At 36.5% G+C, this 15,174-nt stretch overlaps 1 protein-coding gene across 7 annotated transcripts in view; it reads right to left on the bottom strand.

Moving 5' to 3' along the window:
- The window catches only part of Lrp1b (LDL receptor related protein 1B), a 1,777,797-nt gene that overhangs the window by 239,591 nt on the left and 1,523,032 nt on the right, over positions 1–15,174 (bottom strand). For 6 of the 7 annotated variants that reach the window (XR_009056008.1, XM_057755646.1, XM_057755649.1 and 3 more), the window contains exons 52-55: positions 13,199–13,327; positions 10,583–10,705; positions 7,286–7,426; positions 5,636–5,823 (exon numbers count right to left, since the gene is read on the bottom strand). Coding sequence is in view for 6 of the 7 variants with exons in the window: in XM_057755646.1 (XP_057611629.1) it covers positions 5,636–5,823; positions 7,286–7,426; positions 10,583–10,705; positions 13,199–13,327 (581 nt within the window). In the remaining variant the exon portion in view is untranslated. The remainder of the gene's footprint in view (positions 1–5,635; positions 5,824–7,285; positions 7,427–10,582; positions 10,706–13,198; positions 13,328–15,174) is intronic. The other variant, XM_057755648.1, reaches the window with a different exon arrangement.

Below are 15,174 nucleotides of genomic sequence, written 5' to 3'. Positions count from 1 at the left end.
TACGTGACAATTTATTCTTATTATCTCTCTAAAATTCACATTGAATCAATTATAACTCTTTTTTAAAATTTTTATTTATGTGTATAAGAAAAGGAGTGTATGCTGGGTGTGCATGTGTGTGCCCACATATGCAAAAGCTGAGGTCAAAAGAGCTTAATAGGAGCCTAGTCTCCTATCTTCTGTGTAAAGGTCTTAGTGTCTCTAAATGTGGCCTCACCACTTTGGGTAGCTGAGTAGCCACTGGAATGCCAACAGCTTACTGGCTCTGTCCCCAATGCTAATTAGCAGGTGTGTACTGCCACACACAGTTTACATGTATGCTGAGGATTTGAACTCATATGATCTTGTCTTTTTGCTTTCAGAACAAGAGCTCTTACCCACTGATTCATCTCCTCAGACCCCGATTTTCACTTTTTAGTGATCATGCTAATAACATTTTTCTTAATGTGTGAATTGTTCTTTATTCCTAAGGTCTATGTTTTTCCTTTTCTATGCAGGTTTCATTGAAAGACTGAGGGATGATTTGCTATCATTTTATGTTACTATTAAAGCACAAAATAGGTTACTAGAAAGTTTTTCATTCCTCCTAAGAGAGAAACCCACATAACATATTTTTCCCAGAAAATACAAGCATTGCAGTGGTGGTTTGAACATAACTTGCTCCCACAGATTCCTGTATTTGAATGCTTGGCCCATAAGTAGTGGTACTGTTAGGAGGTGTGGCCTTGTTGGGGAAAGTGTGTTACTGTGGGTGTAGGCTTTGAGGTCTCAGATGCTCAAACTAGGCCTCGTATCGCAGTCACTTCCTGCTGCCTGTGACTCTGAATGCAGAACTGTCAGCTCCTTCTCCAGCACTAACTCTGCCTACATGCTGCCATGCTTCCAAGCATCATGAAAATGGACTAAATCACTGAACTTTAAGGAGTCCTAATTAAATATTTTTCTTTATAAAAGTTGCTGTGGTTATGGTGTCTATTTAGACCAATATAAGCCCTAACTAAAACAATTGTGTGGGATATATAACTCTTCCAATCAACCGCCATCCATAATTATGTGATGTACATATGGACAAAAGCTCCCCTCTATATGTGTGTGTTTGTGTGTGTGTATGTATGCATGCATGTATGTATATATATATATATAATGTACATATGCACGCACACATATATGCATGTGTATAAATGTATATGTGTATATGACTGTATGTATGTATGTATGTATATATGCATTTATGTACGGGTAGATTTTAGATAGGTAGATAGAGGTAAACAATATGTGAAATATTTGGCTTTAATTTTCTTAACTATTTCATTTATAATACCGATCTTCTTATTTTTTAAAATACATATTTTATTTTATTGATTAATGTTGATATATGAACATTTGCATTTAAGACAATAATTTAAGGCAATTCTTCAGACTCTTTATAATTTTTAAAACTATATTAGTGTATTTTGCAGAAAATTTTCACCTCATTATTAAGCACATTCAGAAAAGGCAACAAAAAATGATATTTAGAAGATTGTAATCATCAAGTATTGCAGGACGAAGGATCTGAAAACAATGCATTATGCAAACATGGTGTTCTATGTGACATGTTTTCCTTCCAACAGGCTGTCCTTCTGGGCACTAAGATTTCCTCATCATAAGAATTTTAAATGAAAACCTCATTTTATATCATACACAAATTATCCAGAGATTGTGGCTTATTTGTATTATATCTCTTTTTGTTGTGGCATTAAAACATTAAGTTACATTAATTGGAAAAAAACAAAATCAGAAATCTGCTTTTAGTGTGTCATGCGGTGATGGAGGTGTAAATCACAAACAATCCCACACCAGTTTGGAATTATATTTAATAGGATGGTATTTATTTAAAGGGGAAAAAAATTACAGATCACTATCCCAGACAACAGCCCTCTGTGCAATCAGGAAGGAGTCTAGTCGCCGGAAGCGGAGCCGGAAGCAGAGCTGGAAGCAAGAGAGAGCAAGGAGGGAAGTGACCGCTTTTTTTAAAGAGAGAGACCACGCTCCAATGGGCTGGTATCTCAGCGGCTATTGGCTGAAGGAGCGGAAGGACCTCCCGCAACAATGTGGTATATATGTTTATATATTATTAAAATATAAAATATTAATAAAACTATGATTTCTAATTTCAACTAATTGTTTACAATTGTATTAAAAACCTTCTTGTTGTATTCAGAAAGCATTTCTGTATTTTTAATGTTGAATTTGCTAAAAATGTGCTTCTATTCCTTCAGCTTGTAAACATTTGTTGCAAGTGTTTACTATTCGATACATACTCTTTTATTAAGTGTGGTCCTGACTCAATGGTTGTGCCTCTTTCTTCCTGCATCTATATGGTGTTGTCTCTAAGATCAAAAGCCTTTTCATGCAAAATCTAATCCATTTCAGAAAAATCTAGCTTCCTTCATACTTCTGTTATTTCATTTTCAATTTTTCTGGGCTAGGGAGCAAACTTAATGTCCTGTGTATGCTACACAAAGATTCTACCAATGACCTTCACCTTAAGAACTGATATTTCACTTTTTATTTCTATTTTCTATAGGAAAAGTTTGAATGTTGATATTCCAGGAATATATAGGTATATACATACACACAATTATTGTGATGGTTTGAATGAAAATCACCCCCAAAGGGCCATAAGTATTAGAACTATTAGGAGGTGTGATCTTCTTTGAGTAGATGTGACCTTGTAAGAGGAATTTTATCACTGGGAATAGGATTAGGGTTTCAGAGTCTCCAGAAACACCTGGTTGTCATTGTTTCTTTCTTCTGTGTGGGGATCCAGACATAGAACTGACAGTTCCTTCTCCGTTACTGTGTATGCTTGAATACCACCCTGCTTCCCACCATGATAGTAATGTACTAAACCTCTGAAATGTAAGCCCCAATTAAATATTTCCTTTATTAGAGTTGAAGTTGATATGGTGTCTCTTCACAGCAGTAGAAACCCTAAGACAGAAGTTAGAACCAGTGACTAGGGTATTTCTGTGACAGACCTGACCATGGTATTTTTGGAGGAATGTGGACTTTGGGACTTTGGTTTAGGGAAGCCATAAGATGCTTTAAGCACAGAAGATATTGGTGCTGGGAGTGATTTGAACTGTGGGGGCCTGGATCAAGGGGCTTCAGAGGAAAAGAATGTTAGTATGTGTTTTAGAGACTGTTGTGATATTTTGGTGAAGAATGTAGTTGCTTTCTGCTCTTTTCTAAGAAATTTGCTTGAGGTTAAATTGGAGAGTTTGGAATTAATTTCAGTTGTGGAAGAGATTTCAAAACAGGCTCTCGTGAGGACTGTGTTGCATGGTTATTAGTAGCCATGTATATGCAGATCTATAATGAAAATGAGCAAACTGCAAGGAAAGTTTCAAAATGTACAATTGGGGAGAAAAGATGCAACAGGAATCGGTACAGAGCTAAGACTTGTGTTCAAGGACATTAAAAGATTAAAGAAAATCCTGCCGTGAATGGGAATGGATGGGCACGATGGCCTCAGGGCAAGACCCTAACTAAGCTTTCCACTTGTGAAAAGGAATTAAAGACAAGAGCAGTTCCACTTCTGGTGGTGCACACTTTAATCCCAGCAGTCCAGAGGCAGAGGCTGGCAGATCACTGAGATCAAAGACAGGCTGATTTACACTGGGAGTTCCAGGATAGTCAAGCTTAGGCTTTGAAGGAAACCACTGAAAACATAAAGTCGATGAAGATACAATTGACAGAGGGATCCATATTTCAGTCCCAGCAAGCAGTGGAACTTGGCAGCTTCGGTCATGTAGTTCTGGCTTTAGAGTCTGGGATAGAAGAAAGGGGCTGTGTCGTCTCCCTCCACTACTATGGAAAGCAGCTGAAGCCAGATGTGTGTCATGCGGGTCACGGAGCTTCTCAACAGCAATAGAAACCCTAAGACATATATATCATATAATCCTTTTTTTGTTTTGTTTTGTTTTGTTTTGTTTTATTTTTCGAGACAGGGTTTCTCTGTAGCTTTGGTGCCTGTCCTGGAACTAGCTCTTGTAGACCAGGCTGGCCTCGAACTCCCAGAGATCCGCCTGCCTCTGCCTCCCAAGTGCTGGGATTAAAGGCGTGCGCCACCACCACCCGGCTATAATCCTTATCAAATAGAGTTATATAATCATAATAACAGAAATTCAGAGATCAAAAATAGCCAATTTGTTCTTCGGTTGAAATTTCATTATGTAGAAATGTGTCTTCATGGACTAGAACTACAGTTAGGAAAAACTGCCTGACATCTTCATACTGGCCCCAACATTTTTCCCTCAGGCCTTCTTTACAGAGCTCACCAAGTTCCTGCTGAACCACTGGTGATGAGTGGATCTACCTGTTCTCACTACATGACTCAACCTTTGAGACTACGAAAGCCCAATGTGTTTCTTATTCTGATAGTTTGTAAAGATCCCCCCATGAATATCTGTGCCCCCACAACCCTACGCTTCACAATGTATCTGACTCATGTGAGTCTTTTATCTGTATGTAGCCATTACATCTGTGTGTTAGGTACCCATTGAGTAGAGAAGTGGTTGTTGGATCCCTCTGAACAGGAGTTAGAGACAGTTGTCAGCTGCTTTATGGGTACTGGGAAGTGAACCTGGTTCTCTGAGAGAGCAGAAAGTGTTCCTATCTGCTGAGCCATTTCTCTAGCTAATGCATTTATAAATGTATGTAAAATCACATGTTAAGGTTACTTTTGATCACGTACCATGTCCATAAATGTACAGATTTCCTAACGTGAGTTCTACAGGTAAAGAACTCAGTAGAACAAGCTCTATCTCCAGTGATATTTCCAATTGATTATAGGCTACCTCTTCAATGAAGACATAGCCTTTTGCTAATTCTCCTGACTCACTGTTCAGTTGAAAAAATAAAATAATAGTTTTGGAGTAAGTTAATTTTTTCATGAGGCAAGGAACTGTGCCAAGGACCTTGCACACATGAATGACATGTTCTATCAAAGGAGTTAAGGCCTCAGGGTGGAAATTAGTTGTCCTTAATGGAGTTTCCCAATCAATCATCAATTTTAGCAATACTGACTCAGTAGAAGTATAATACATCCATGACTTTAAAAGGTATATATCTGTCCATAATTTTCCAGTGAGTCATTCTCTTCATGAAAACTGTACCAGTAAAAAGCGATGAAGTAATTAGGTTTGAATTAAGTTTACTGTACTTATTTGGAGTTCTAATAATGCATGATTTATATATTTTCCTTCATAATATTTATGATAATGTACCTTTTTCAATTTTAAAATGAATAATGGCCACCCACTGCACTAAAAGGATGTGCAGAAAGAAGAAGGAGGAGGAATGAAATCTTATGTTTCATGTATCTTCTTACAGCTAGTATCTTCTCACTGTCTCTAAACTCTCCCCTTTCCTTATTCTGAAAGTTGTGACATTTTATTAACCCTAACAATGTTCTTATAACTCTCATATATACATTATTATCCTTTTTCAGATAGAAATCCTTCTGTAAATTCCTTTACCTAGAAACATTCCAAAGCTTTTCAAGTTTTAAGGTCATCCTGGAAATAAAGTTTTTATTGTATCATTTTCTGACATTTCATCTGATCTTCTATTTTTGATGAGTGCCTACCTTGTAACTTACTGGCAAATCCTGACAGTCTTGAGAGCATCCACTGACTTTCTTACTCAGACATTCATTTATGTGGCAGTTTCTCTCATCCGAGCCATCACCGCAGTCATCCCTATTGTCACAAAGACCACCGCTGGGAATGCACCTTCCATTTTTGCACATAAAAAATGAACTGTTGCATGAATGTTCTGCAAAAAGAAAAGAAAACATATAGAATATAAAAGACATGTCGTTGTATGCTGATGTTCTAGGAAACACTGGGATAACTTGTATGTAAAAAAATCACAGTGAGTAAATGTGTATATAAGATGCTGCCCAGGTTGGGTTCAGGTTTTATGAAAATGTAAAGGAGGCCAATAGCAAACATTCTACTCCTGGTTTGCAGTTACTGAGGACCTATCTTTCCTATGAAATCAGCATTCAGAAGATGCATATATAGCAATATTAATGTATTCTATCTCATTTACACGGTGAATAATGGGTTCAAAGGTGTAAAGATGACTTGACATTTCCCCCAAGCTATAGATTTCTGAGAAATTATTTGTCACTATGGCTAAGAAGGTAGATGAGGTGGATATGGATAAATTCATTTCTTCCAGAAAATATAGCACTGACATTTTAAGTCAGGGCATAAAAAGGACATTGATGGTGAACAAAAGTTCTTCCAAATGCACTTTTAGAAAGAATTCAGCTTGCAGCTACCTAAACTGGAATGCTGAACGTGAGTACTAATAGCATGTGATTAAGAAAATAAACTTAATTACACATACAGGATGTCAGGAAAATTTGAGTTTGCACTAAAATACAAGGCTAAATATTTTTTGTTATAGTGATGTAGTACATAAAGTAGTTTGATTGGACATTTCTGTGAGTGTGTACCTATATGTATATAACATGTTTTTGTGTTTCTGTTACAATGATATGTAATACTATCCAATTTGTATATGTGAGAGTGAAAGTAATATGGACTTTTTCTAAGTAAATTTTTTCAAATATATTTTTATTTAAAAATTTATTGAAATATAATAATTATACATATTTATGGAATAAATAATATGGTATTGTAATGATATTTGTTCAAATCTTAATTTAGTTTATATTTTAATATTTATGTAAGTCTACATAAAAGTTTTCCACATAAATAAAATATAAATAAAAGATTAAAGATGGACATTGTAATACCTGCCACATACCTATAATTCTACCATTTAAGAGATGGATGTAAGAGAGGAGACATTAGAGGTCATATTTGGCCATACAGTTCGAAGTCAGCATGAACTATATAAGAACCTGCCTCAAAACAACAGCTAAGAAGATGTATTTGTGAGGTGAGAGAGCAGAGTAATTAAGATTGTTTGGCAAAACCTTAAATGAAAATGGTTGGTGCTTCATGGAACTGACAAAAACCATCATGTGTTTGACTACTTGCGTCTACTTTACTGAAAAACCTAACTAGACATAAATCAAAACAAAACTTCTGAATCATGGCATGGTGGTTCATGCTTCTCATTTTATTGCTCAGAAGACTGTGGTAAGAGAATTCCGAGTTTGCGGCCAGCCTAGGCTACATAGAGAAGCCCTGTCTCAAAGAAGCAAAAGTAAAACATTCAGAAGAAAGCTGAATGTGAACAGTATTGTATAGTGTAGTACCTGCACTCCTGCACTTTTGGTTGACTGGTGCCTCATCAGAACCATCGGGACAGTCAACATCGCCATCACACTGCCATAGAGCATTCACTAGGCAGCGCCCATCAGCACATTGGAACTCTCCTGTGCCACACTGCCGGTATCCTGGAAGAGAGATGCAAGCCTTTTACAAGCTTCTATTATAGAAATAAATCAGCGCTCCACCCTCTCAGGGCACAGTACACTCAATCAACCAGGAGGCAGCCTGGACCTCTGTGAAAAATACTTCTCATTGCTTTCCAATACTGCCTTAAGAAATGTTTGTTATGTGAAAACAGGGATAAAGGTCAAATATAAACTTAGAAACAAGGTACCATGTTTCTAGGTAAGAAAAATGACTGTACCACACAATCAACTCTGTCTATTCAGTGATTGTCTCCATCCAACCCATTTCTCTTAGGATGAGATACAGGATGAAAATTACTAGAACATTCTTTAAGATTTAGTTTCTTGGTTAGATTTATATCAGAACATATGAGTAAACTGATTCTGAGCTATAGTAACCATTCACTGTAGCTGTAATATTATATTTACGCTTGACAAAATTATTCACTGTAAAACATGCTAAACTAAGAAAAATAAAGAATATATGTAGAAAGTAAGCACAAAAAATGCAAAAAAAAATCCAACATGCAAGTTTTGGGAGTCATTTCTCCAATATGCTGATTCAAGGCATCATTGAAAGTCAAATCATAAAATGAGCGATCATTTGTTAAGGTTCACATCTGTTTACTTGAATTATATTTGTGTTTGACTTTTTAGTTGGAATTTATAATGAGATTTCTTTTTTTTGTAAACTATAAACTAAGTCATTCCTAGTAAGTGTTGATAAAACTGGGGAATTGTTCTTCTTTTAAAAGTAGAATTGTGTGACTTAATTAAGTACTAGTAGCAAAGACAACTCATATCTAGTGAAAGGTTTTGTTATATTGAATGGTGAAGCTGTAGTCTGCTACAGCATCCTGCTGGCAGCCTATCCTCACACTAGCCGTCTGTCCCTGTTACTAAGTACAGCAAGCCCTTCCTAGTCCCATCTGCAACAAGTCCACCCTGATCCGTGTAAGCACAGCTCTTGTTTTTCTTTTCTGCAAAATCTTGTTTCTACTTGACAACTCCCAGTTCCCATTAGTTAATTAAACATCATTGCTTGTAACATCTTCCTTTAGAAATTTCTCTTAGAAATTAAAAGGAAAAAATTACTAAGCAAAGGCTGTCAAATTCATGTCTCTCAGGATTCTAACTGTTCAGTTTTGGCAGCATTTTTTGCTGCTCTTGACTGCACACTCTCTACCTAGTTAAGTATTCATAATCCACTCTCCGGGGCTTTTTTTTAAAAAAAAAAATTCCTGTATAAAAACCCTTCCCGATCCAACTTACACCATTGCAGGTGAAACCTTGCACTCCAACTCTAGAATATTGCTGTCCGTTATTTTAAATAGTTATTTCTTTCCTATTTATTTCTTATTTTTGTTTTGGCTCTGTCTGGCTCTTTCCTTCATTGTGCTAACTTGAGTCCTAACCTCAACACTAATGAACAACACAGAAATGTGGCACATCAGCCCCCTTTTCTGGTCTCTAGAACCTCAATTTCAAATCCCCAACCATTTGTTACGTATCTTTCCTGCATTATAAAAACTGTTTCTCACTCACCTGTGTTGTAATGCCCTTCAGCAATTCAAGCGAACTGGGAATGCCTTTCTCCCGCTGCATCCCACAGCTGAATAGCTATGAATGAGGTCTGAGTATCTGTTTCTTTCCACACTACCATTCCTGAGCTGATTCAGAGTCACATTGTTCACCTTTAGAATAGCCTGGTAACTTCCTAACCAGTTTACATTCGTCTTATCTCTCTTATTTTCCCTGCAAGTACTTCTCCTACCATGGTGGAAGAGATGCTTATAACACTTAAATTTTACGGTGACATCCCATAATTTTGTAGCACTCATTTTTAATTCCAGGAATTGGGAGCCAAAGCCATTAGGGTCTTATGTGTGTTTGAGTGCAGCCTGATCTACACTGTAAGTCCTAAGCAGACACTTATTTCAAATAAACAAATAAATAAATAACCAACCGAAAAGGATTATATGTTAAATTATGATGTCATTCTTAAAATAGATTTAATGAAGCACTAAAACTTGAAGTAATTGTAAAAATAAGTATGAAGAGGTTTCATCAAGCTCCCATGAAAGACTAAAGGTAGAAACACCAGAAAAGGATGAAATACGGCTCTAAGTCTATCTCACATGGAGGACAGAGGAAAGCACTGAGTACACTACACAGTGAGGAGCCCGCGAACACTGGATCCATGACACACGGAGGACACATTTGGGTTAGCTCCATAATCCAGTGAGGTTAGAACGTTACACTGAGTTTTCACCATTGAAATATGGGGAGTATTAACTCCCGCCCAGGCACAGGGGCTGCCTTTGCATATGCACTAGCATTTAACTCATCAAAGGAACCCAGGCTTCTAGAAGACTATAAATTAAAATGAATTTTAATAAATAACTAGTTGTACTAAAAATTCTACTCTGGAAGGAATATCTGCTATAGTTAGATAAACAACGTAATGCAGAGACACATTAGGTAAGCATAATGTTAAATTTGAATTTGAAGTAGTGCATGTGTCAAAATAAAGGATGAGGGAAATAAGTACATATTTTTCTTGATAGTTTATGTGTTATGATAGAATTTAAGACATAAATTTGGGGGGTTTGGATTGTTTGGATAACATTATTTTCTCTAATATTTGATATAAAAGTAAAATCGGATAACCCAGTTATTTCTCATCTTCAAAGTTCAAAGCAACCCTAACTACTTTGAAACTAACACTTTTTCCAACCATTTTCTAATTTGCCTGCTAATTGTTTTGAACCCACAATAAGAGGGGATGTTTTTCCAATGAATGTGTAACTATGCAGAAAAAAAAAAAAAAACCTCCCGTACCCATTGTGTAATACTAAATTCACTGGTCTTAAAGATACTAATAAATGCCTATGTTTGCTTTGGTTACTTACTTGTCTTAGAGTCCCCTTAATAGACCTTGAACAAATATATCTTAAGAAATGTCCTATTTGCCAAGTGGTGGCAGCGCACACCTTTAATCCCAGTACTCAGGTGGCAGAGGAAGGCAAATCTCTGTGAGTTCGAGGCCATTGTGGTCTACAAGAGCTAGGTCCAGGACAGGCTCCAAAGCTACATAAAAACCCTGTCTCAAAAAAATCAAAAACAAAACAAATCAAAAGAAAAAGTCATACTTACCGCACTGCAAGGACTCATCCGAGCCATCTCCACAGTCATCGTCACGGTCGCATACAAACTGCTTGGGAATGCACACCTTATTACGGCACATGAAAGCATTTTCGTCACATGTGTTATTGGGTGCTAAGAAATTACAAAAAATAAAATGACATGAGCACATACTGTATCTTCTCTCATACTTGAAACTTAACAGTATGAATCTTTTCTCTGTCAATATCTAGGTACTTCAAAAAGAAAAAAATGTTAACATATTGCAATTCAATGTATTTGGTAAATGTATATTAAAATGCTAATGCATAAATGTATGATTCAAAGGAAGATTCGGTGAGCAGAGACTGTTAATGCTCATGGGAGAGTTTGAAGAACCATTAAGATGACTGAGAACTTTTCTATTCTTAAAAGAAAAATCTTTTGGTGACCTTCAAAAATGGCTTGATTCATGCAAAATTTAGATCGACAAGGTAATTAACCGTGTCATAATTCCACTGATATCATAAATGGTGACCCTTGCAATGGCATATTGATCCCAGAGGAACACAACCTGTGGAAGCACTGTTCCAGCAAGAGCTAAGTGATAAAGTGATAGTAGATATACATTTGAAATAAAATTCATTCAAAGAAAATCCACGTTGGTTCTATATATGCATAGAACCACAAGCCTTAGCAGAATTCTTTACAGTAAACTGAAAGTTTAGATGCTGTGATATAGATTCAGGGCATTGTGCGTCCTTAAAATCGGTGATGGGCTGTAATCAAATGCCAGCAGTACACGTCTCATAAATGGCTCTCTTCTATATTTGTACGCTTGAGAAGTAATCACCTTCTTTGCTCATCTGTTTCTTCATCTGTTTAATGAAGATAATTAAATCTGCCTGACAATACCCTCTCAAGTTACGTATTCAACAATTCATAGGTACTCTCAGATTCCTATTTCTATACTAATTATGTTTTTACTCAATAACGTAAATAAAAAGTGTCTTAATTGAAAAGTCTTACTGCTGCGCTGATTAACATATAAGGGCCATGAACACAGTAAACACTGCTATCCCCATGGAAAACTCTTTTCGTTTTGCCCTTCAGGTTTTGTCCCGCCATGATATGGTTCAGTTTTCAAGAAATCCACACAAGATTCTTGGTACATTTCTTTGTGATGATCTAACGTCCTTTAAGTGCATGATCTAAGAACTGAGAGTTTAAAATTTATTGTCCCACATGTCTCTTGGATCCCTGCTGCCAGCTATGCTGCACCCCATGAAACAAATTTATCCTCTCAGTAATTATCTACATAAAACTATGAACAGACAAAACAAGAAGGATCTTTTTGTGTGAGGGGGTGTAAATCCAATATAATTTATTATCAACAAATTTATTGTGATCTGCTATGTAGAAGTCACACAGAAACAGCATGGAGTTTACATATTTTAGTGAAAGTAAAGCTCAGAGTTGTTAAGAACGCACCGCACTTTGAGCTGTGACAGTTTCTATAACTCAGGTGAAATTTGACATAAACATTCTTCTTTACAGCCGAGCAGCAATAACTTTTGCATTAACAGTTTTAGGTGACTTGAGCACAATTTGTTATACTTTAGCATAATATATTGAATAATACCCATGTGCTCCACAAGTACTAATATACCTCCCAGAGTGCTAACTTACTACAATAGCAGTAGCACATGGGATCATCTGCATTTCTGAATTAATTCATAGTCCTTTGTTATTCAGTCCTCAGTGGCCACATTGACCTTCATAAAAACACATTGGCTCCAAGATCACAGCTTTGTACATTCTACAACAAGATGAGTTGAGAGCAAATAAGGCTGTGTCAAATGTTTTCTGTGGTGTTGTTATTTCATTGACACACACATGTGCTGTCAGGCGCACATATAATATTTTAACAATGTGAAGATTGTGTCTTTAAAAAAATTATGACTTTGTCAGATTTCACTGAATGGACTGAATCTGACAAACAAACCCTTCCTGAAAAATGGCCCCACTCAACAGATCACGAGTTGATTCTGACATCTACATTCCCATGCTGATGTCTTTCACCCTCCTGACCATATAAAAAAAAATTATGTGAACTTTTGCTGTTGACTAACACCTTGAAATGACCTTGAGTCTGAAACTTTGTAAATTGTTTGACCTCAAAGGTTTTCCTCTTGATCCTTCACTTTCATTCAGGTCTATTGACGTGTTCTTTACCTGACCCAAGGGTTAATACCACATCTCTAGAATTGGTAGGTGTACACTGACTTCCTGATCTGTATTTATCTAATAGCCGCTATTTATAGAATATTTATAATAGGCATTCAAAAACAATTTGGGAGGGTTATTTAACAGGAAAATTCTGGACCTACCAACCATCTGTACACAATAAAGTCATGCTATTGTGGCGCTGAAAAAGGTCATTTGCAGCCAGTGAAATAGTTTAAAAATTGGTCCTGACATTGAACATTTCTAAAACACTCTGAATGTATGAGGCTTTACAAACTACTATTATAACATTCCACCTGGACCCTTGGAGGACGGGGAAAGTAAAAGAAACTATATTGTGGTATGAGAAGAGCAGTCCCCCAACTGATTCCTTGGACACAGAGCATCAGCCAGTGTTCATACCACAGCCTGCAGTGGAGAGCTCATCACTCCCGTCGGGACAGTCTCTCTCACCGTCACACAGCCAGTGTCGGGGCACGCAAGCATGGGAGCCCTGGCAGCTGAACATGTCAGAAGCACAAGTGACAGCACCTTCAACCCAAAGAAAAGTAATATTAAGCCACATGTATCCAATAGAACATGGCCACAGTTTCATCTTCCCTGTGGAAATAAGCAAGAGGATCTTGCATTCTATTAAATTAATTATTGAGAATCATGGATTAGCCTGTCCTAGTAACTGCTGCCATATTCTTGTTTAAGAATATATTTTTCCTAGTTTCAAGGGCTATTTTGTTTATAGCTGCATCAAACAAAGAAATACCTCTTCTGTTTGAAAATATATCAAAGCATATACTGGAACTTTTAAACAAATGACACGGTGGAGCTATCGAATCTACACAGGCAGGAATAATGATGATAACATTTCATAGCTTAGCATGTATGAACTACCTACAGGACTCCATCAGTCCTGTAGAACTATTAATAATCATACTCACAGAGAAGGAACCAACTTCTACAAGCTGAAACTTGGAAAGAGCACAAGGGCAGAGCTCCCCATGCAAACCTGGAGACCCAAAATGTTTCTTTTGTGATTCCAAGAACATTCTCTAATGTGCTAGTATGAGTTTTGTTCTGCCTCATCTTGATGCAAAGAACAATGCATGTACCCTTCACCTTTATTCAGAATCTGCCTTTCCACTTCTGTCACTTATTTTCCTGTTGGTATCTCTTCAAAGCTTGCTGACCTGGACTGTAAAGTCACAGGGACACAAACAGCCTCTTCAGAGCATATGGTGACTACACATCAATGGCCAAGGGGTGTCCCTAGCTGCTTCTACACTATATATCTTCGATGCTTAGTTTATTTTTCTACATAAAATGTTGAGTGAAGGAGTTCAATCCCAATTTTTAAATTTTGCTTTTGAGAATAAAACAATGTTCAAAATATACAGCAAACACACACTTCTATAATTACTTATATCAAAGTTTAATATACCTAGAAAGATATATAACAGATATAACAAAGTGTTAACTCCTTAATAAACAATTGCAGGTTCTGGGTTCAATTCCCAGCAATGCAAAAAATAAAATAAAATAAGACTGATTTAATTGATAAAAAATATTTGCTTCCAATCATGTTAAACAGGATAACACAACTTAATAGATGGTTATTGTGTTTTTACTTTTCGACCATAAGATTGCTATGAGAAGAATGTGCTTCTCAGAGCATTGCATTCAAACTGTGAAGCAGACGATTGTCTCAGCAACATCGCTGAGAGACCCAGACTTTCCTAACTCTGACCTGCCTTGACACATATGAGGCCTGAAGGATAAGACTGATGTGAATACTGAAGTATCCAGTTCTTAAGGAACTATATGTTTGATTGAGGATAAGAAATAATTTAACAGAAAAATGGCTAAATAGAAAAAACTAGAAAATAATCTTTAAAATTGAGGTTGCTTCATTTAAAAATAGAATTTATCTGATGTTATATACTAATGACTTTTATAGCAAGTATCTTTTCACAAACATTCTGTGAGTTCCTTATCTTTTCAAGTCATTTTCAATATTAAATTTGTAATTCCATTGTTTAGCTTCTTTGATAATGGTAATGCTTTAATCTAATTCTGCCTGGCCTATGAAAAGTCTCTTGCCAAAATTTTCCCTACTGCTAGAAAAGGAGGGTATGACTAAGTAATTATGAAGACATCTCCAACTATGAAATGGCATAATGTTCCTTGAAGCTAATTTGATGGCTCCCTTGACAGTTTTTAACAGATTCTGAGTGAAGAGCATGCCAAAAACACTAAATCAATTGGGAAGAAACTAGCCATAGAAGGCCTCATGACTTCATTTTCTAGTTGCCATTGACATCTGGGATTGTGTTCCTCAGGGAAAAATTATCCCTGGGAAGACTAAACACAATCTGAAACCATCC

This window comes from Chionomys nivalis, chromosome 22 (genome assembly GCF_950005125.1).
Source record: "Chionomys nivalis chromosome 22, mChiNiv1.1, whole genome shotgun sequence".
Lineage (NCBI taxonomy): Eukaryota > Metazoa > Chordata > Mammalia > Rodentia > Cricetidae > Chionomys > Chionomys nivalis.
Note: the sequence above shows the minus strand (reverse complement) of the source record. Positions and strands in the feature narration are given on the sequence as shown.